Raw genomic sequence first — 24,835 nt, 5'->3', positions numbered from 1 at the left:
ATCTTATCGCCGAAAGGCAGTTTCTAAGCCGAGGTATTTATTGGGAGCGAGGGGAAAGATATTCCAAATAAAAGCACACAGAAACAATGCTACATATATTTCATAATCAACATATATTTACGTTCAAAGCTGTACGACAACGTCTTTATCCTGAAAAGGGTGTTCGTTGGACACTCCTTCTGTAAACAAAAATGCGAGACGCTCTTTTCGTTGTTTTGAGAAAGTCTTAAGATGATCTATTTTAACAGCTTATGTATATCAGTGGAAGAAACAAAGGTTGAAATTTGAGATTATCAGATTTCACTCAACCAGGTTGAGTGTCCAATGAACTCCCTTCTATGATCCTCACCAAGTTGACAATCTTGTGACTTTCAGGATTAAACTGTAGTATTGCGGCTATATCAGGATTACTGGTAAAATCATAACGCGCGTGCCGCGTTAGTGTGATCGCGATTCGATTCATACTCACAACGTTTATGAGCATCATTTGTCTTTGTTTAACATTCGACAAATATTAATAAAGATAAAATGATTCTTAAGCGTGAATCGAACCGTGACCTGTGTGATAAGACGATTCTACGGAATCTGTAGTGAGATCATAATCAGCTGGCGCGAGTGCGCCTCGTACTTTCTTACTTTACTTTTCATTATTCAACCACGTCGCTAATTGTCCATCAAGCTTTAAAAGACTGATGGCGATGAGTAAAACTTACTGTGTTGCCTTCCAACAAGCGACACGGTGCGACACAGTGATCATGTCATCTTTGTTTAACATTGACAAACAACAAGGATATAATGACTCATTGTGTCACACCGTGTAACTTGTGACTTCCCAGTCGCTGTTTTCTCCACCGTTAGTTTTAAAGTATCGCAAAACTCGCCTTACAGTCGATTTTCACGTTAAAATTTAAAAAGAACGAAACGCCGAAAGAAATTTTACTCATCGCAGATGCTACTTATAAAATTACGGGTTATAAAATTACGGTACGCGAGGATAGAAAAATATATATAAATACATATTGTACAAGATAATACTATCGTTACAAAATCCGTTGTGTCTCCATATTACTTAAGCGCGATATTTACATTTAAATATTACATTCGTTCGCAACAGACAATTCGGCCGTTACATGATTATTTAACGGTATGATTGCGAGCGATGGAGATAGTCGATATATGAAGAAGATTGTCGATATATAAAAGCGCTGGCAGTCTCTCTCGTGAGAATATTATTCACATACGTATATATATATATATATATCTATTATTATACGCTCAATCGTTATGACGACTCGTCGTGTATTCGTCGAAAACTGATAAAAAACAAAGCGTATGTATCATACACGTGGCCGATATGCGTAACAATATGTGGCTCGCAAACTTCGTTTGCTGAAACATCGCACTTGATAGCACTATGCACAAAAAGAAAAAAAACCTTGCGGCTGATAACACTCAGGATATCAGTAATAATATAATTCCGTGTATCTTTCTGCGTCTATTTGCACAAGAATGCAATTTGATCGAAATCCATTCGACCGCACGAATATGCGCGCACACGTGAAAGAATATCATTTTTGTAAAGAGAAATACTACGCTTCTCATTAACTTTCAATGAGTTTTAATAAATTTTTAACAGTGCAATTAAACGCAATAAGGACAATTTTAATCGGAGAATAAAATTAATCAACAAATCAATTGAAATTAATTAAGTTACGAAATCCGTGAGTTGAGCATTTTCTTTATATTCTTTTCAGTTAACGAGTCACGTTTTAACGGATAGTACTCAGCATTCGTTCAAGAAAAATCCACGGTGGAATTTAAATATGGACCATCGGAGAGGCACTTACCAGCATCAATGACGCCGCTCGTCCTCTTCGCGAAAAAAAGATGATACTGAATGAAATATGATTGGTAAGATGGAGTGTGCATGATAAAGGATGGTAAAGTGATACGTTATATCGAATAATAAAGACATACGTATCCATGTTAAATACGTAGATTTTCACGAATATACATATTTTTGCGAGTACAAAATTGCGCTCCATAATGCAATATATAATATATGTACAAAGTATATATAAAACGCTTATGAAAATTACGTATATACAATACAAAACACATACGAATATATATAAAAATGCACATCGGAGAAAAATAAAATTCAAAAGAAAAGAATAGTAGAATAATTAATGTTTGAAATGTAAAGAGTTCAATCAGTAATCGATCATCGTTCAGTTAAAAAGTAAAATTAGTTCGAGATAAAGTTTTAAAGTAATATCGATAGCAGATCGATAGCAGTCAAGTAAAAAGTGCAGTATTTAGTGACAGTATATAGAGTAGTACATAGTAGAGTAGTATGAAAAATATAAAGAGTATGAAAAATAATAAATAGATTTAAAGTCTCTGATAAATGTTCGACTGCGCGTAGTCTGTTATAAATTTCTCCGTGATTGTCAATTATTTTACGCGCTATATGTTACGTTTGTGTTATGTATTGTGTGCGTATAATATGTGAGTACAATCGCGTCCCTTATCATCAGAGGCGAACGTGAGGACGCAGGAACGCACGTGAGGAACGCATTGCACTATATGTGTAATATCACAGATTTCACCCCTGGAAACGAACACTAGGAAAAAAAAAAACGCGGTTCTTCCTGATTTATATTTACAAGTTAGTTCAATAACACGCGCTTCCTGTCGCGACATTATCTCACCGCGAACTACTGCCAAGACTATCGTATAGTTCTTGTTCACGTAGATGAGTCTTTTTTTCTCGAGATGGCGATTTAATCTAAGATTTTATCTACCAAACAAGAGACTGCTGCCACTCGTATTGGGCCTTTCGCAACACTAAATCCATAACGACCCGGGCATCCTCGATGGAATCGTGTGTCTCTTCCTGTATTTTCCGGTTGAGCACTTTCCGCGCCAGAGTCTTGAGACCGTTACGATATGGCAAGCCGAGGTAGTGCGGGAACATCACACTGGTGTCGACGACGTTCATGTGGATCAGGCGCAGCGCTTTGAGGTCGTTCCCGAGACCGTGGCCCATTAGAATCGTCTCGGCGTGGATGAAATTGAGCAGGTCGTTCTGCACCTCCGGAAGAGTCTTGGTGACGTTGGACATGTCATCTTCCGTGATCCCGCTGAACTTCGTGTTGAAGTCGATGATCTCGGCGCTCGGCTTGACGAGCGTGTCGTACACGACCTGGCCGTACAAGTCGACGAGACTCACTCTGGCGAGTTCCAGACCCTGCAGCGTGAAGCACATCTCACAATCCATCGCGTAGATGCCGTAGTTGTTATCGTGTAGGAACATTGGAGACGGCATGGTGTGCACATATCCCGCGAAGGGCCCATTGATCCCAGGGACCAGACCAGTCCATACATGCGTCTTCCATTCAGCACAACCGCGCGAGAATCTGGCCTGGTTGCAGCACGTCCAATACCAGCTGTCGTTGGTCATGCGGTTGTACATCTTGCCACAGTGATAGACGCAACGTTCCGCGTTCAGGTACTCGCCGTTCTGATTGGCATAGAATACCTTGTAGCATCTTGCGCATGTTCTCTCCAACAATCCTGTATTGCCGCTTGCGCCTGATCCTTTCTTCTCCTCTCGGCCCTTTCTATTGGCTGAATTATTCTCGTTTTCGCAGCCCGTTTCTTCCAGTCTCTTGTCGGTAGAACAATCCTCGTCTTGGGTGCTCTTCTTGACGTCCAAACTGCCATCTCTGTCGCAGCTCTTCCTGTGTTCGGAGCTCTGATTGCCCGGACTAGTCTCCCTGTCGGAATGGCTCCCACTATCGCAGCTCTTTTCGTTTTCGGAGCTCTTCTTGTCATCCGAAATACTTCTCTCACTATCCGAGCTGCTTTCACTGTTACATCCCCCTTTCTTGTTCTCGGAGCAGTTTTTCTCGTCTCGATTCTTCTGCTTATCGAAACTGTTTTCTTTATCGAAGTTCTTCTCGTTATCGGACGAGCTCTCCTGCTCGGAATTGTCGGACGAGCTGGAATTGCTGTATTGGCCGCTGTCACTCTCAATCTTGGGGCCTGATGGATATGATACGTTGTTTATCATCGCGTAACCCGGAAAGAGATTCGACACGATGGGATAGCCATGTTCAAACAATTCCTTCGGTGACAATATATATTTGTTGATCGTGGAAGCCAGGCAGGTAGGCATATCGTTCAGGAACATCATCTGCCGCTGGCTCTCGTCCGGGATGTCATCGTTGCTGGATGTGTCGCTGGTAAACACCTCGAGCGATGAAGGCTCCTCCGACGCTTTACCGATATGTTGGAAAGAAAACAGTGAAGATCCCCGAGTCCTGCTCCTGGACGCTTTTCCTGTTTCTTTATCTTCACGGCGTGTGAAGCTTTGCGATTCTCTGCAGTCCGTCTGCAGTGACGAAGATGTCTTCTTCTTGAACTCTTTTTTCTTATACGTATGCCCGGAAGATTGGACATGCTTTCTCGTCTCTCGCAAGCTCTCATCTTTATTTCATAGGGACAAACAAATATACGTAAATTACTCCGCAGTCTACATTGCTAAAGATGTCTACACACAAAACACACACACACACACACACACACACACACACACACACACACACACACGCATGCAGATCTGATCTTTCTATCTTTCTCTTTCTTTCTTTCTTTCTTTCTTTCTTTCTTTAATTATACTAATTAATGAAGAAATCTCTGTTAATATTCGGTACAGTACGAATGGTTGATACACAATGCGAAAAGATAAGCAAAGCGGGTGTCTTATAATTCAACGAACTCCTGCAAGATTGATTCTGATAGAGATTGAAATCGATAGATCGCGTTTAAACGAGATACCGTTTCATTCCTTTTAAGACGAGACGATAAGACAGATAAGAGAAATTTATTCACGTGCCAATTTTACGATAATCCGCACGACACGTATACTTTCATTGTCGTTAAAATCGTGACGAAGGTGCTTTCGCTTATGTACGAAGAAGACCGTGAATTTTTGGTAAACGTGCTGCGGACGGCCGCGTTGCGTGTGTTCTTGACCCAAAAAACATCTTGTTTTTTTCGGCTTCTGACTACACCGACAGGAACGATAAAATGTTGACATAATTTCGTTCGCCACGTTTTGTACGTGGGTGTATAGACAGAAAACAGGCAGACATCGGATATGCAATTATCCGAAAAATGTTGCGCGATAAAAGCGAAAGCGCGTTCATAAAAAATCCTTTAGAATCGGTTAAATCACTCTCACTTGAGCCAATAGCGACAGTCGGATGAAAACAAAACAAAACGGAACGTATGTTATAGCATAAAGACGAAAAAGAGCACGAGCTAGGAAAAAAACAATAGAATTGTTTTTGATAAATGCAGAAATACTTGTGCAATTCTAAGAAATATTGAGAACAAAAGACAGGAATTCAAGGATTAATGCATCTTCAGACATCGACAGCACACACCTGTTGGACTTGTGTTGTTTAAGGTCGCGGAAACAAATGCGATAGTACGCTAGTAGAATACTCCAATACAGACGAACGCTCGATACAGATATGCAAGGTAAAGATAGGACGAGTGTAGGGCCAGGTGAAGTCAGATGAAAGGTGTTTCTCAGCAAGACACAACACATACTTCTAGTTCCGTAAAGCGCATAATGCGCATGATGATCATGTTAGCCTCGCGTAACATTCGGTAAACAACAAGTTAAAATAATACATCACATGCGCCTTATGCATTTTGCGGAACGCCACAATCTAACACAGTATTTCGTCTTTGTTCAACATTGGTAAACAACAAGGATCACTGCAAATGTCCACGTGTGTTCAAAATGACTTCAGTATATGTGTGCTATTTAACTCGTTTTGCGTAGAAAAATGATGTCACGCTACTCGTTTAAATACTTTGTACGAAATGCCTTGTACGTTTAAACGTACATTCGTATGCAACATAGCGTGTTGTTTTTATGAGAAAAAAAACTAATCATACATGTACTGAAGTCCACTTTTACACTCGCAGTAATGTAATGGTTCTTTATGTATGTGCGTGTGTTACACTACGTCATCTGCGTTACTGAAAAACACCGAAAATTAGAGGAAAGGAAAGAAAAAAAAGAAACGTCACATACGTAATCCGTGCCAGCCGTACTTCCGTGTGTTGTTGAGTATGTCGTTCAGCGGCATTCGTGACTTTGTGCCACTCAATTCTTAGATGCAGCGACTCGTACTGAGATCATAACGAGGGGAAAACATCCGGACGACTGTTGCTTTCGCGATGATATGTGTTCGTGAATAATTTCGGGAAGACGAGAACGCCGCGTACGTCTTCACGGCGGCGCGTTTTTATTCGCACCCGCGTTATCTTGTGCAAACGCGTCACGAGATTTCCGCCCGAGCGGAGGGGATTACCGCGTCGGCGGGGATCCAAAATTTATGTACCAGCTTCCGTGCGGAAAAGAATGATCCGCGACACACACGCATAGGAGGCGCGTTCGAGAACAAATACCCGCATGTGAGGGGGATTGGTCTTTTTTCTTCGAGAGAGCACTCGCTCGAATAACGACAGCTGCGTTTATATATGCTTCAATAGGTGCCCGAAGCGATGAGTAATCAATTCATTTCGTATTGTTTTATCCTAAAGCAATTTTGAAATTTCTGCTCTGATAAGAATCCCCTCAGAAAAATACAATTTCAGACGAATATAATTTTACACTGATTGTGTGAAATTAAAAGGCGTTTATAAAATTCTTGTGCAGTTTTAAACTGTCGTAATTGGTTTTTTTTTATTCTATATAATAAAATTAATCTGTGGAAAGAAAATTAAAATGGTGATTTAGTGGAGTTTAGTATACATTAATCCCCTATAATGTCACTCATATTTTTCTTACACACTGATACTCTAGATGAGGATTCATTCCTCATAATTAGAAATTTATTTTACAATTTTTATTCTACTTTATAAATTGCAAAATGTAGAATAATTGAACTAACATTATTTTCATGTAAAAGAAAATAAACTTTAAACAACCTTATTAAATGTTATTTTAAGCTATCAAAATATAATTAATAAAATCTGTATTAAACATTTGCATTTAGAAGAAAATTCCCTACAGTAGCATTCCAGAGTTAAAATCTACTAATCTCACTATAATTTAACAGAAATCGCGATCACGAAATTTCAGCCAATTAGATTTCTTCTTATAAGAACACATTTTAATAAAATATCGCTTTTTAGACGGTTTTGCGGATAAAGATAAATGTAATTTAAAATATTATTATAAATCAACTGCAAAGCGTATTTAAAGGTTTTAAAAATACTTCAAGTCTTCATTTATCTCCATCTAATAACGTCAATAGATTGAGAAATAGCATCCAAAGAATAAATGAATATAAAATTAAAATAAATTTATTTACTAAATTTATTTACTCTTTTTACAGATTAATATTATCATGTATAGAGAGAACAGATGTTAATAAAAAATTTAAAGCTGTACAAGCATTTTATAATCACTCCATATTTTATCGCAAATGAGAGTCAACTTTCTTTACGAAGGAAATGATCTTCTATAAACTCCTCTCGACAATCACCTCACTTCGAACGTACATCTAATTCGATGCGATTATTTCATTCTATCGCCATCATGATTTTCGTTAATGTCACTTCGCGCTCTGATTGTTAACCGGGAGAGAAGAGAGAACCAATCCATCTCACACGAGAGAGACAATTAAGCTGTCTTTCGAGATATAAAAATAACGGCGGTAAAATGTAAAAGTAAACTCAACGAAGCGTTTACATGCGACTTTCGCTAATTGTGTTAACAACGGAAAAAAAAAAAGAACACAGTGTGTATTACTTTTTGCCGGTCAGCCGCCTCGGTCACGTCCTCGCGATAAATTTGCGCGACGTTCGCGCGTTCGGGCGCTCGTCGAGATAAAAATAGCGAGAACGCATTACGGTCGTCCGTAAGTATAGTGGCCGAAGGAGAAACATCTCGCGAAACAAGACGCGTGTACGACGTAAGTGCCCCTATTCGCAAATGCCAGATATTTACCCATAAAAAAATAGCACGACCAATAATATTTAAAATAATAGGATATTTAATGCATCCTGAGAATTATATGAAAATTATATATTATTTCTACAGCTTTTACTAAATATAAAAATTTACCTTCAAATTATTTTATTAACATCTACGTGACTGCACAAAAAGCGATACGTTCCTCGCGGAGAAAGTAATAGATATTAAGTTGATGCTAAAAATCTGTGTTTTTTTTTCCATCAAGATTTATATCAAATAGAATTAGTTAGGAAAAAGAAATTAGAAAATTGAAAATAAATGTTAAATTTCTGTCTAGATGAATAAGAAAAAAAGCATGAAGTGAAACCTATATGATAATTTTGTTGTTTTTTTTAAGTTTTAATTTCAATTTTATTTATATTATGTTATTATTAATTTTTAATTTTATTTATACACGTATTATATACATATATAGCTTGATTATATTTGTATTATATTATTTTATAGCTTTTACCAAATGTAAAAATTATCTTTTAACTACTTTTCGAACATCCACGTGAGCGTCCAAGATGCGTTCCTCGCGGAGAAAATAATAAAGATATTAAGTTGATGCTAGAGATCTGGTTTTTCCATCAAAATTCATACCAAGTAAAATTAGAACAAAATAAATTTAAAAAACCGAAATTTGAAAAAAGTAAAATCTTTTATCTAGATGAGTAAAAAAGAGCATGAAGAGTAAAAATGAAGCCTGTGTGGCACGACAGTTTTGCTTTTTAAGTCTCTTAATTAAAATATATTAAAATTATGCTTCCAACTTTATTTAACAAATATAATAAACATCTTTCGCATCAACCTAATAGAAGATATTTGAACCTAAAATTTTTTAACAATCTTTCGGGATTTCGTTAAAAATACATCCAGACTATCGAGTTTTCCAGGAAACCATAGTTGGACGCAACGTTGCTAGTCGCATTTGAATTATTTAGAAATGCAGCGATATGGTTAATGAGCTCCAATAAATACATCCTGCATGTTAATTCAGCTTCTTTCTATTCTCGCTATTAGTATATTTTTACTTACTTGACTTTTCCGCAAAATTGTTAAAAAATTCAAGATTTCGACTCGTAAGCTTCCATCGCAGGTATCTCTTCGGAGACGTCATTCGAATCATGCGAAATCGAATTTAGCCACGTGCCGGTAAAGAATAAACGCAAATTGCGACTTGTTAATGAGAGTAACACCGAAACACGTCGAAAGTTTCGCCGGCATCGCAGAAGCGGGATATCGATAATTGAATTCGAGCCAACTGTGCGCCCAAACAGGGAAGAGCCAACCGGGAACCGGCCCGCGCGAAAGCAACGGAAGAAGAGACAGAGACAGACGAGAACGTACGTAGAAGGGAAGATGCGGACATAAGAGGGAATCGTTTGTTGCTCAAGTAACGGAATGCCGGTATGACGGCGATGTTTCAATATGTACCGTTGTGTGCGTCATTTAATAAAATCATGCCTCTTCTTTCTCTCTTTTGTCCGTTCGAGGAAACCTGGTACTACTTTCCGGTGAAGCGTGACTAAGTTACAGCCACGAGAATCCGTGGATTCCCGCGATAATTTCCATCGAGCAGAATTATGAAATGAATGACGCGCCGACCGACAAACTATATTCAAGAGCTTAAATTGGGGTCTGACTAATGGGAGACTTGTGATCGGTGCTTACGAGATAAATTAACGGCAAGCCGTTAGAATTTGTAGGTATCTACAATTTAATGGCTGTTGATTACTCGATTAAGAAGTTGATTTATTATGCGGTATGATTATTATATTATTATTTATTGACGTAACTAATTTATTTGTGTAACTTGATGTTATCTAGCTCCGTGTATATTTAGAGCGTATCTATTGATGTATTTAGCGACGAGTCGAAGAACTGGATAATCCCAGAGAATATAATCGAGATATCCCGTTAGAATTTCATATCGCAAGGAAATAATTAATGTAAAATTGTATGTAATAGAATTAATAAATATGTATTACATACTTACTTTAAGAGATAGCTAATAAATACCGTATACGGAGAAATTGAAAAATCGTACTATATTTTATGTCATAATATTTCTCGTTAGATATTAATTTGCAAGCAAGTTAATATTAGAAATTGCTAAATGCTTAATATACCTATTATTTAATATTTAACACCTATTATTTTTATATAAATAATTAATTTGTCAGGCCTTTTTATGATATAGTGTAAAAGGTACGATTTAAATAATCAGTCTCCTAAATCGTAAATTCTCAAACATACCTCGTTTAAAAATAGTATATTTGCGAATAAAAACAATAAAAAATATGATTGAAATGGTTTATGTATAATATTAATAATGATAACAAAAAATATCCGATACAAAATAATATAATTAGTGACACGGTTTGACAATTAATATTTAAGATGTTTATCTATCAGATACATTTATTTTATAAGTATATAACTAATTATATAGTCATAAAATAATAAATAATATATAATGATAAATAAATATATGATAAATAAATAAATATGAATTGTCAAATCGTAACCAAACCGGTGCAGATGGTATTTAGGTAACATGATAAATTGTATTAAAATATTGATCTAAACTTTATAATACTTATAATGTGTACATAAAATAAATATATTCTACGATAAATCATAAAACTACAGAATAAAATGCATTGTTACATTATTATCAACTATATAAATTAATTATTAAAAATTGCATCAATGTATTCGATTTTTTTTAATGTACGCAAAATGAGATAATTTAGAAATTTTTATGTATTTTTATTATTAATAATTGTCGTATATGTTCAATAATAAGAAAAAATGTATGAGATACGATTTAGGTACATTAAACAATACTTAGGTATATTAAACGACACTCTCCTAAATTAAGAAATATTGTAAAAATGTATTCGCATAAATAACAATTTATAAAAAGTTTTATTGTTCCATAATTTTCATTAATAAAAACATTGCTGCAATTGCTTAGGAATAAATTATCTTCCTGAAAGCTAATCTCCCAATTTTTCTAGACTCTTTACTCTTATAATAACGGCACAAATATTCCACGCCCACATGATCATGATATTTTCTTATGCAAAGTAATTTTATCTAGTAGTCACGTTAATATTCACACTGGATTATGCCTGACTTATTGAAACCGATTATCTTCATTTAATTAATTTATATTTGCCATACGATACGTTATTCGCATTTTATTCACTGAAACGATGACATAAACGAGAAATGTGTAATAAACATGCATTCAAATATTATTTCATTCTTTTTACTTTTACGCAATCAGATCAGATTTTGCGTCAACCTATTAACCTTCAAGTACGTTAGGTAGCAACAGCACCCCACATAAAGTTATTTTAAAAATCTTGTATTCTGAAAACGGAAAATTAAAAAGTATCGTTCAGAAGTCTTAAAATTTATTATTTTTATATTTCTCTGTCTCATAAGAATATAATAAAATAATGTAAATTTAACTTTGTACACATTATTAAAAATTATAACTATAAAGATAAAATTTGTTTGGGATAATCTGAACATCCCACTACTTAAAGGTTAAATAAATTTTATCTCTAAAACGAAATCCCAATTTATTCGCGTGTCCTCAACATTTATTATTAGCTAAAGTATTTAAATTATTCAGAACAATGGTCGGCATTAAATACAACTTTTGATCTGATTTTCGTGTTAGACATCATACTTACTGTCACCTCTTTTCCTTTCATGCTTTGGCAACTGTCAGACGACAATGTCGTATAATTAAGGCGCATGATTAATGTATATGATTAAGAGGTATGATATTCTGTCTTTAAGAGGCGGTCCATGTATATGAGATCAATTTCTATCAAATCATTGAAATTTATTCAGTACGACTGCTAAGGGTCACACCGGTCGCACGCTACATATTTATGCACAGCTTACTATATATCATATTTATGCACAAAACTGTTGAGCGGCAAGAAGAGCATGGTCGACGCGAAAATCGGGCAGAAAGTTCCAACGGTTAATTTAGAAAAAATCAATTTAGAATTATCAAAGAGCAAAACAAAGCTCGCAAGTCGCGAATGGGATTATGCAGATTTTGTGTGCGCCTTGTTCCTTATCTTATCAAAGTTGAACGCTTTAGAAGATAGAAAATTACAAAGTATATTATAAAGATAATGAAATTTTGCACACTGCATTTTGCATCAAATATCGATGACCCAATGAAAACGTAATAATCTATTTTCTCCCTGATGTGCCAGATGAAATCCATCTATCGCGATCTAATGGGACTAACATTCTTATCGAATAATGCCTAATCAATCTGATATCTGAGCATTTTAATTATACTTTCTCCACAATATGTTATTTACGATATTTGCGGGATTGTTTTCCTATTTACCTATTTAGCGGCATGGTATCTAACTCGAGACTTCATAATTTATTGCAAAATATATTTCGGCTATTTATATTGCCCAGACTAACAATTGTCAGTTCACGTAGATAAAATGTTCATGTTTAATCTCTTACAAGACATCAGGATTAATTAAAGATGCACAGCGCTCTCCAACGGACTATTTGTTCACAAACAAAAAGAAATGGTTGAGCTACTTTGCAAAAAAGTTTTTTTTATACGAATGACATGTACACGAAGTTTAGACTTTACCGATTCTAAAGTGCGGGAAGATGGGAAATGCGGCTTGCAAAATGGAAAATCAGCTAAGAAAGAAAGAAAGAGAAAGGTGATACTATGCCGCTAGTATCTACATACGAACTATATAGTTATCTACATACGAGACACAATATGCACGAATAATTCCCGCGCGACATAACGTATAAAAATACATTATCCAATTTGCAAGTTTAAATGTTTAGTTGCGTAATTTATTGTGTCTTCGCGTCGTGTGGATCATTATATTAACAGATCGAAATGTATTAAAAATAGAAAAAAGTTTTCTCCTGTTATAACGTAACTCTTATGGTAGCACTTGTCCATAATTATGATCTTCTAAACACTGTAAAATATTATATGTAAAATTACAATAATTATACCAAATAATTTTGGGACCTGCTATTAAAGGTATATATTTACACAATGAATTACGTTCAATTGTTCTTAAGCTATGCTGTTGATATGTATGAACAAAAATGCAATATGTAATACATTATCATTATGTTATATAATATTAGAAAAATTTACATAGAAACTATCAAATATAAAATTATTGCAAAAAAAATTTTCTATGTAATATAAAGACATAATTTACATAATTAGAGATACATACATTTCCATTACAAATTGTATACACAAAATTTTTACACGTGTTATGTATGTAATTTTACATACTTGTTTACAGTGTATATTAAAAATTTTTTAAACTTGATAATAATTTAATTCTTTAAAAAATTAAATTAAAACATAAGTTCTTTGATAAAATCGCGAGACAATTATTATTATCAAATTAATAATATAAATAACAAAAATAATGAATTAAATTTTTATTATCAGCATTAGAAAAAATCACGTAATAAAAAAAAAAAATTTTATTATCTGTTTTTAAATCGAAAAGCAATGTAGCATTCGACATTTATCGGCATTCAATACTTAAAAAGCTAATATTATTAATGTAAACTCTAAGAGTAAGATAAATTCTCTCGAAGCAAAAAAAAAAATCTTATCAGTTTTCGAATGACGTCATATAAACGGCGCAAATAACTTTTTATAATACCTTCCGTATAGTATATTATGTCACCGATTAGAGTTACGCAAGCGAGGAGAGTAAATATTTCTTTTTATTAATTTTTTTTTGTTTTAGTACATACCATCGGCACAACTCGCGAGATATCTGCCATTGCTGGAAAAGTCCATGTCGTTTACCAGGCCGGTATGTCCCTTTAGCGTACCTATCATCCAAGGGTGAACTCGTTCTTGCTGGGCTTGACGTTTCTTATTGTTTTTCGCGCGTTTATTACCCTCGCGGGGCTGCATTGGTACTGATGGTGGTGATGATATATACATGTGCGATGTTGGAACGGATTCATTACTGTAATACGCTATAACACACAAAATGCAACAAAGCGATTAATATTCCAAACGAGATTGAAGCTCAGAATCTGAGCGAATGAATCTCGCAATTCGAAGTCGGAATTACCATCGGAACTTCCAAGGTCTATTTGAACTCTTCACACATGTAAAGCAAAAGCAAACAAAATATTATCTAAACATATTGGAATAATAAGCAGAAAAAAATTATTTCAATAAAAAAAAATTCATATATAGTAATAATCTCCGTGGTTGTTGATGTGTAAATTAAATATTCATTAGTGATAAAATACAATTCATAAGGAATTAGAATATACTTACTAAACAAAGTTAAAAATAAAATAAAGTTAAAAATAAAATATAAACCCGCAGACGTTTCAAATCAGGGTAAATCCTTTTCAATGAGATGATTAATAAAATTGAGTACAAAAATTCGCGTACTCCAGTTTGTACACTAATTATGTATTAAAGAAGACTTAAATCTAGCGTCAAAACGTGTACGAGTTGGCATTTGACTTTTAATTTCATTAGTAAGTATCAATTAGTAAATACATTCTAATTGCGATTTGTATTTTACCGAATATATAATAATTTACGCATTAACAAAGGCGGAAGCTCACACAGGTATTTTATGTATTGGTTTTATTCTTAGAGCCACAAATATTATTTTATTTAATTAAAAAAAAATTATTTTTACTAAAAATAAAGTCATTCGTATAAGCCAGTAATACTAAATTATTGAACGAAATAAACAGACGTTATAAAAATATCTATCAACTGCACCTATCAAACACACAATACACGCACGCATTTTGAAAAAAAAAATATATTTTAAATAAATTTAGATTTTATGATAATTGAATGTTACTTAATCATTACTTGCTCAAATATTGAAATAAATATTTAGAATAGAGTTTATATCCTTTTTCACTCTACAGAATGTCCTGAAATTCACGAATTAAAACATTATCAAAAAAATTCTCAGAAATTTAATAAAAAAGTGCTATATAAATTTTTAAGCAGTAGTTTTTTAAATATACAAGTTTAAATAAAATCAACAATTTATATTTAGACGGTATATTTTTATACAAAACACGAGCAAAATTAAAAATGTTTATATAGTAAAAAATAGTATATTTACTGCTATTGGCGTTGTATGCATTATATGCGTTGATGACATAATTCACTACATTCATATCCACAGGTACATATGGCACAATAGATACATCGGGAACCCTTTGTCCGAAGAGATGTTCAGGAATTCTGGTGCAATACCAAAATGGTTCAATTTTTAAATTCGGAAACTGCGGGTCCGTCGCGAGCACCCTTGGAATTCCAAAATATAAGAAATGGCATATGCCATGCTGACACTTGTATTCCATGTTTAATATACTCGCGTAATATACTCGACACTATCGAAATGTACTGCTCGTACTAATAGTTCTATTCGCTTTGAAATTCGGATAGGAACTAAATTCGAGAACTGAACCAGATTTGCTCTTTTGTAAATCTATGGGCGGTCCAACATAAGCCTGAACCTATAATGGGCCTGAAAGGACAACCCTCGAAAAGTCCAGAATAATCCAGTTTTCTTTTCTTTAACCCCCCCACTGTCGCCGCTACCCTTCCACTGCATCATCGACAGACGAAAAACGCAAGCCTAGTAGACCTGAACCTATAATGGGCCTGAAAGGACAACCCACGAAAAGTCCAGAATGATCCAGTTTTCTTTTCTTTAATCCCCCCACTGTCGCCGCTACCCTTCCACTGCATCATCGACAGACGAAAAAAGAGACTGGTGATGGAATTTCGACACTGTTAAAGTATGAATAAAATAATAAAACGCACTTAATTACAGACCTTAATATTAAAAAAAAAAAACGAAGTTTATTTTATTATTGCTATTTATTTTATCATTATTACAAGATTGAGTTGTGCTAATTACCAATCATCGAGTAATTAAAAAATCGTAAAAAATATATAATGCAACGTGAGAAATAAAGTGTTTAAGGTAAATGTTCACATTAGGGAATGCTCTTTTGATAACCTTGATATATGTTGTAATCTTTAACAGATTTTAGCTATCACTCATTAAAAAGTTATTAGCAAAAAAAATGTTTATATAACATCTTATTTCTGCCAATATTTAGAAAGGATGTCTTCCTTCTCTGTTTACTTAATTTGATTTTCGCATGTGTGTGAAAAGCGTGATCTTGCCACCTTCACCTTTCCCATTGTCGAAGCAAGATCCTATCACATGAAAAGTCGTAACGCCCCTAGGCAAAGGAAGAGATGGACTTTGCTTCGCATGGAAGGGGATGGGATGGATCTCTTTGCTTAGAAAATCATACTTCTCTAGTCGGTTCACCCCATATCTCCTTCTCCCTGCCTAGAATCATCCAATTTCCATGCAAAGCTGAAAAATAATTACAAACTTTGATTGTTAATTTGATTGTTATCTTTTAATACCGAGCGACGGCTAAAAAAAATCTGTTAAAAGTCACTCAGATCATAATTTTAACAATATACATCAAGGTCAATCATCAAAAAAGCATTCCTCAAAGTAAACATTTACCGTGTTTAATTATTTTCAAAGCATTTCTTGATTATGTCATAATTAATTAAATTTTTTTAATATCGTACAATAGCAATCAATGTTTATTGTAAGAATAATTCAATAAAGAAAAATTTCAAATATGATTTTTTTCGCATTTTAATTAGCATAATACTTGAATATTGAATACAATTCTTAAAATTATCAAATGCGCATAAAATTCTAGATATTTATATTTCAATTTTTAAAAAATCTGCAAACATATCATTATGCATTTATTAACTTTTTCTGCTGTCTTCATAACATGTTGATGTCTCGATAATATAATAACCGTATGTAATTACAATGTCGCGTAAGCAAATGAATAAATAAAGTCGTCTTAATTTCACCTATATTTGTATTAAGAATAGTCACGGCTTCTGCTTCCGTTTTACAAAATATAAAAATATATAAATAAAAAGTATTTAAGCAGAAATATTATCGTATTATGCAGAAACAAAGTGAAAAATTATTTAGAATATTTTAGAAGTATATGTCGCTATGCATCATCGGTCATCAAATTTTATATGTATATGCGATCACAGCTGTATGAAATTATACATATAGATATTCGTATAATAAATATTCGTAATAATACATATTATTACTATTCATGTAATAGAATATAAAGTCACAAATAGAACAGTAGTAAAACTTTGTTTAAAATTTAATATTTTTTTCATCGGCATATTTATCAGACAATTCGCGCATAACGTAATATTTGGCGTATATAATAGAAGTGGCATTAATTTATTGATTGCGTGCGATAATAAAGTTTTGCATGATCCACATGTTTTGCGATGTCCATTGGATAAGTGTTCTAAGAATAAATTCTCGCCTTTAATGAAAACTTAAGAAGAATTTTAATTATTTAAATAAAAGAAAAATGTACGCGCGCGACGCAATTCATAATCTTGTAATTACACAAAAATATAAGCAGTCAAAAAATTATCTTTTTCTTTTCTTTTTTCTTTAATTTTCTTGCGGATAATGTAATTATTACGCGTACGTGTAATTATGAAAAATATTTCATTCTGAATTGTCTACGAAAATCGCATAGAATTCTGGAAATTTCCATCGCAGAAATCCCGCAAACTTCTCATCGTACGGAATCCTGGAAATTTTCCATCGTATGGAATCCTGGAAATTTTATATTACTTACGAAGACAAAAGTATTTTTATATTTTCACAGTTTATTTCTTCATGTATTATTTATATATATTCATTACTATACCCAGTATGTATAAGACTGACATATCATTTCATAGAAGCTCATTCATTATTAAAAGTTCTAGTTTTCTTTTCAATAGTTTTCTATACTCTCTACTCTAGATAAATTAAACAAATAGTTTTAGCCATTATAGCACAAAATGTCTATGCCTAAACGTCTAAAATACAACGCGTCATTTTGATTACAGATATTAAGTACATTCATTAAATTATTTTTATCATTAATTTAAATTGTTTTTATTGAATAATTTAAAAATTAAAGTTTATATTATGAAAATTTAATTTATTAAAACAAAATTCCATAATTTTATAGAAAGAATACACACATGTGTGAATCTTTTAATCAGTAGATAATGTCCAAATAGTGCGGCCAGATAAGTACCAAAAAATTTGTTATCTAAATAAATAATCAATGCAACTTTCGATTTCGAATCTCGTGTTATCCACCATTCCTTCCTTCTTGTTGCTTCCATCTTAATAATGAGACACTAAATCGCACATATGGGCCACAGCTTGCGATATTTTGTTGCAAGTGCGACCGACAAAATTTCCCCAATCATTTGGCAAAATTTTAATCTTTACATCTTGAAATCGCATGCCTCAACCACATGTGTCCAATAACTCTCACAGCAGAGACAAAGTGCGTTTTATAAAAAATATGTTCTCGTTGCAAGGACAACAACTGTTACAAAGTCAACATGTTCGTAGGAAAGAACGTTTGCAAATACGCCCGTAAATATTAAGAAATATATTTGAAATGTTTTTTTTTATTTGTCAACACTGCAGAATTGTTAGCCGAGCTAATAATTTAACTTTCACTTACATACACAAACATTGTGTTAAACAAATTCTCAAATAAAGCACAAGTCTGCGCCAATATTTGCATTTGAAAAAAAATTGAGTGAGTCGTATAAGTTGCATAAGTAATATATGTCCTTTAAAAATCTGTTCTGAAATTTCGGTACCTCAACTTCATTATATAAAAAAATTAGACATTTCTCTTTGATAACTCTATTTACTAAAGAACCACCTTAACTTCGCGTAAAATACGTACATTAGTCATTTTGCTCCATTCGCGTTCTCCGATAACAGTTGCAAAACATTTTTGAAAACAGTTTAAAAAGATTATTCAGTTGCCGCTATCTAATACTACCCTATTACATGCCATATTATCAGAAATTATCTCAATTCAGAATTTGAAAACTTTTAATTACATAGCGTTAGTAGCTCAGAGAGTTTTAATTATATGAAATTATACTAGCTTATCTTTTTTTGTATCATTATGTAGAATGTAGAATGTGTTATCTCATTTGACAAACGACATTTTTTTCATAATGCGATGATAATTAAAAACAAAAATATATGTAGGCATATAGGAATCAAGTGATGATAATTATTATCCGATGTAACTCAGCAATTAAATATCTCTGTAGCAAAAAGTATTTTTCTAATTTTTTATATTTTCATTTTTCATACTTCTTTTTACTTCTATTTCGAATATATAATGAACTTAACAATAATCGTAAAATCACATCCAGAGAAAAATTATGTTCAAATTAAAGACCGTTTTTCTTACCATTACTTTTATTTCTTTAAAAAAATCGTTTCTTTTTTGTTGATTTTTTAAATTAAAGTGAAAATACCTTTGAAAAAAATAAAAAATTACTTGATTTCAAGAAGTGATGTTTAAAAGAAACTTTTCTTTATAGAAATTAAACGTATTACGTATAGCAATGCACAAAATTTCTTTGATTCAAACTTTTTTTTTAATCAAAGAAAGTTTTCTCTGTATGCAATAACTCAAACCATTTAAGTAATAGATTATATTTCATGTTAATTCTATTTTTTTTCGATTATTTTCTCTCGAAATCGAATTTACAACATTCAGTGCTTACAATTTTTTCGAAAATAAAACAGAATATGTATTGTATTATAGAACTATTTGGAATACATTCTAATCGAAATTATTCTGTTTTTCCTAGAAAACACAATAAAAATAAGGAATAATCGAGCAATTCTAATCGAAGATCTATTCCAAATAATTCCATAATACATGAAAACAGTAAGAAAAAAACGTAAAAGAAAATCCGCCCCCTCAATCGTTAACCAATATATCATAATATAAGTGTATCGTACACGTGCACGTATAAGCAGTCCTGCGATCATAAAGTGTGATTATTCGAGGTCGCATGAACAAACGAGGACTTGTCTGGGAGGCAAGCAAGGTCGCGCTCCAAAATTTTAACAACGGGAATACGTGCGCTTATTCATTCCACCCACATGGTCCTTCCATTGCACTATGTCCCTGAGCGTTTCTCTCGCTGCCGCGCTATCAAATCCACGTGTACGCACGCGATACGTCCGCGTATACGCGTACGCAGTTTATTTGTATCGTCGCACGCGATCCGCATGCCAACATGCCGCCTGATCAGAGTGCGTTCCTTCCACCCTGCGATCCATCCCACGAGTGATCGACTTTGACAAATAGACGTATATGAAAGTCTGATAAATTGCTCACAAGATATTGAATAGGCGGATTATGCTCTCGAAAAAATATTCGGCACATCTGCTAAAAGAAATTTTCTGCGCGTAGAACGAATTTGTGAAAAGCTACCACAAGTGTAGGCACAGCAAGTGTCTCCCTATGTCATAAATGGCAAAAAAACTTTCTCTTTTTCCTTTTTCTATTATAAAAGCATTTTAGAGAAATATTTTGTAGAAAAAACGAGGATAATCTTTTCAGAGTAGTCTTCATGGTCAGGTGTCCTTATAAAGTCCTTAAAATGTCAGTTTAAATTTTATCAATTTTTTATATATTTTATATATAGTCTAATTGAACAAATTTTTTGTTTGCTTGTTTGTTTGAAAAAACGACTATATATCTATGCGTGTATATAACGACGAAAGTGGTTAGACAAAATAAATATAATTCTTCCTAAAAGATACATTTTCCAAAATATCGAAAAATTGAATTATCCTCTCTTTCCATCTTAATTTATAACCAATATGATATGAATTTAGATCGATGAAGATAAATCTAATTAAATAAGAGAAAGTCTGATTCAAAGCGCGGATCTTAGTTGTGTGATTTATGTGATTTATATATATTCTGATTCTCTCTCTGTGTGTGTGTGTGTGTGTGTGTGTGTGTGTGTGTGTGTGTGTGTGTGTGTGTGTGTGTGTGTGTGTGTGTGTGTGTGTGTGTGTGTGTGTGTGTGTGTGTGTGTGTGTGTGTGTGTGTGTGTGTGTGTGTGTGTGTGTGTGTGTGCAAATCGCATGCCAATCTGTTTGATCTTAAAACTCATTCGTAAGCAAAATCTGTGAATACTAATATCACTTATTAAATTGTACAAGTAGTTAATAATTTTTTAAATATTCAGTTATGTTTCAATAAGCATTTTTTGTTATGTTCTAATAAGCATCTTTTTATAAAAATCATTATTAATTAAAAATTATTATTAATCGTCATGTGTTAATGAAATTCTAAGAACTGCAAATAATTTATTGAAAAATATACTTCGGCCAGGGTAGAATTAAAAAGATTTCATCGCGCAATATGCAGAATCAGGATATATATAAATTCATACGAGAAATAGCACTAAGATCCGCTTCGATCGAATATAGACTTTCTCTCATTTAATTAGATTAATTTATAATACTGACAAGAGGTCTGCCACAACTGTTCCGAATCGATTCAATTCTCTTTGAAATATGTTGTTAAACACAAAAAAAGATAATATAAGATATGTATTTTTTATATCAGTCCAATTAAATTCCAATTTAAAATTTAAAGAACGAAACAATCCCTTAAAAATTAAGCTGACGTTTATATTTGACTCAAGCCAATTATCAACGAACGGTGAAATATTGTACATAAAAAATTTCAAACAGAACTTTTGATTTTTTATATACATAATCACAACGTGTGCATTTAGATTTTTCAAAAATCTAATATTTTAAAAGTACTCTCATCCTCCCTATTAAGTTTGAAGGATTGTTTCATTCTTTAATCTTTTCATAACTGATTTAATTTTTTTTAATTTTTATTGATAAACATTTTAAGGAAACTAGAATGCATTGTAAATGATTAGATATATTCTAAAAAAATTCTTAGTAAGACATATATATGTCTCGCTAGTCATGAAAAGATTAAATCTCAAATTGATATAGAAAAATATTTCTTAAATTTTCATATTTCAAGAAGAATCGAATGTGTTCCAAATCGTTCTGACAAATGTTCTTGTGAGAGAAATAATAGGTTTTGTGAATCGACATTAGAGAGAGAGGAGATACAGTATTGTCTTAACGCAGATAAATTTTACCTGCTAAGCTAAAATACAAACAGACGTTGATCGGAAGTTTATGGATACACTTGTATCCATACAACAATTTCTTTAATATTTTATGTTCCTTCGATTTCCTTTTTAAATAATTAACTTTTCTAAACACTTAAATTTAATTCTTTAACGATACATTAAGAACTCTAGAACTAGGAAAAAGAAACAAATAGAATCCGATGTTGTGTTTTGAGTTATTGACCCAATGACATGAAAAGGAATGAGATTGGAATCTCTATTGTCACAAATGTGATGTATGTATTCTGCAAAGTTTCCATAAATCTTTGACGGACACATGTTGGTTCAATATTTTTGCTTAGCTAGTAGAAAATTTGTCCTATGTAGAAAAAATAAACAATGAAAACAATAGCTTTTTTCGGCTATTTATAAAGACCTTTCAAAAAAGAGTTCTTTTTGGTTCAATTTATCTCACTTTCACCGATATTTTAGTCAGTTTTCACAGAAATTAACTTATCCGGATTTTGTCCGGTTTGTAGATTCCGACAAGAAATGCTACCCAGCATGATGCCTTAGAGAAATGAGTTTATTATAGCAACAAAAAAAGGAATGACAAATGTAATGATTTGGTAAAAAAAACGAATCAATCAATTACTATTGCGAATAATTTCTCATTATTCGTTAATGTAACAAATAATACACAATTTACGATGCAAAATCAATATTAGCAAATAAAATTCTATCAAAAAATAAATTAAGTTTTACATAAATTAATTGCTTCTATTACTAATAATTGGTTGAAATAGCAGACTAGCATCAATCATAACGAATTAAAACAATAATTTGTTGTCACGATATATCTGCAAATCATTTGTTAAGGTACTGGTAGCTTTTAAATTAACAAAATCCTTTCTCTCAGTGTGTAAAAAGATATTTCATTCCTGAGATGCGCAGTGTTAACCAATCAGAAAGTAAATCAAAAAGCAACACGAAGAAAAATAATTTTGCTATACGCAAAGGGATTGCAAAATTTAAGGGGGCATTCTGGTTTTGACGATAAAAAAAATCGATTTTTTATTGTATTTTTCGCAAGTATTTGGGTTGTAGAATAAGTACATAAAAGAATTTTTTCGAATTCATAAAGGTTATTTCGAATTTACAAAGATATAGGCCTGGAATGTAAGCGCCTTTGAAAGAAGCGTGCTCCGCCTTTCGGAGCAGATAATAAAGCATTGTATAATATATTTCGGAAAAGATCAACGGATGCAGTTCAGAGACGAAAGAGGATTTACAGGATGACTGCAAATTTGTACGAGAAGGAGAAAGCCTTTTACGATCCTGGAAGCAGATTAACTGTAAGTAATATTATTCGAGTGTTATCTCTACATCAGTAAAACTTTAATCTCGTTTTCCTCGAAACAGCTTTTCTTAACCATGATTTCTCAAAATCCATTTGACCAATCGCGCCCAAATTTTGCGCAAATCTTTAGCGCATAGTTCTCTAAACTACAATAAAATCAAAATGTTTATTTTTATTTATTTTACAGCACTTTAAAGATAAAAAAATTCGAAAAATCGGAAAATATATATAATTTTTAAAATGATGCCTTTTTTTTCTTTCTAATATTTTTTTTTATCATAGATTAAACTCATATTCTTTAAGAATTTCTTTAGTCTTTTTGTTTCAGCCGAGCAGAACAGCCGCAATCATGGTTACCGTGTAGCGCCTTACTTTTTTTCATAATCTCTATAAACTATTATATAAGGCTTATTTTTTGTAAAATTACAATTAAAAAATTCTAAAAAATACTTGAAATATGTATTGATATGTAGAAAAAACTCTGATTTACAGAATAGACCTTACAAATGTTTCAGAAAAAAATATAGCATAAAAATCAAGCTTCTAAACCAAAATCCCCCTTTAATTGTCAAATTTGTTGTTTATATAGTATATTTAATAAATATTTTATATTTGTTGTAAGTAATTTGCAATCTCTATATTTATAAATGGAATTTGTCGTTAATGGTATAAGATTAGCATAGACAATTTTTTATCTTCGTAAATAAAGTTTCTTCCACGATCTGTTGGATCTACAGACAGATCAAACAGATGACAGATAAACAGCTAATCAAAATTTTGCTTCAAATGTAGCAATCTCATCATTATTATGCAACGAATATATATATTCTTACATCATGGCTACGAGATTCTTCTTACTTCGCCCTTTAACTCAAATGACGAATATTAGATGCGATATATGTATTCAAGAAGCTCAATAAAATTGTAATAAAATGTAATACTAGAATTCATTTCAGTAATATATGAAACAGTTTCATAATCGCGACGTGACTGCCTTAGTTATGAGGCAGATAGATAATAATACAAACACCTGTTGCGAGCGCATATGGACAGAAATGTTTGCTTGTGCATTCTGCAAATATTAAAGTGTATGTACAACTATAACTATAAAATGATAAAAAAAACGGCCATATAATTAAATGGAAAGATGAGTATACTAGAATTAATATGCATATATATTAAGTATAAGGTTATGAGATCATTTCTTGCACGCGCAATCGTTACTTAAAGTTTCACATATTTCCTAAAATTCGTACTTATATATATATATATA

General features: G+C 32.6%; 1 protein-coding gene and 1 long non-coding RNA gene across 4 annotated transcripts in view; both read right to left on the bottom strand.

The window, feature by feature from the left end:
- Window positions 1-233: 233 nt before the first annotated feature.
- On the bottom strand, window positions 234-1,673 carry LOC108750247. The gene is made up of 2 exons (XR_001939420.1): window positions 830-1,673; window positions 234-721 (listed from the first exon to the last, which is right to left on the bottom strand). It is a non-coding gene; the product is annotated as an uncharacterized LOC108750247 (long non-coding RNA).
- Window positions 1,674-2,257: 584 nt separating this feature from the next.
- Window positions 2,258-24,835, bottom strand: part of LOC108750223 — a 31,325-nt gene continuing 8,747 nt past the window's right edge. For all 3 annotated transcript variants that reach the window (XM_018489566.1, XM_018489549.1, XM_018489558.1), the window contains 2 exons: window positions 13,865-14,095; window positions 2,258-4,494 (listed from right to left, as the gene is read on the bottom strand). In XM_018489566.1, coding sequence (XP_018345068.1) covers window positions 2,804-4,494; window positions 13,865-14,095 — 1,922 coding nt within the window. In that variant the 3' untranslated portion in view covers window positions 2,258-2,803. The remainder of the gene's footprint in view (window positions 4,495-13,864; window positions 14,096-24,835) is intronic.

The sequence above is a fragment of the Trachymyrmex septentrionalis genome, unplaced genomic scaffold (assembly GCF_001594115.1).
Source record: "Trachymyrmex septentrionalis isolate Tsep2-gDNA-1 unplaced genomic scaffold, Tsep1.0 scaffold11, whole genome shotgun sequence".
NCBI lineage: Eukaryota > Metazoa > Arthropoda > Insecta > Hymenoptera > Formicidae > Trachymyrmex > Trachymyrmex septentrionalis.
This window is presented reverse-complemented; position numbering and strand designations above follow the sequence as displayed.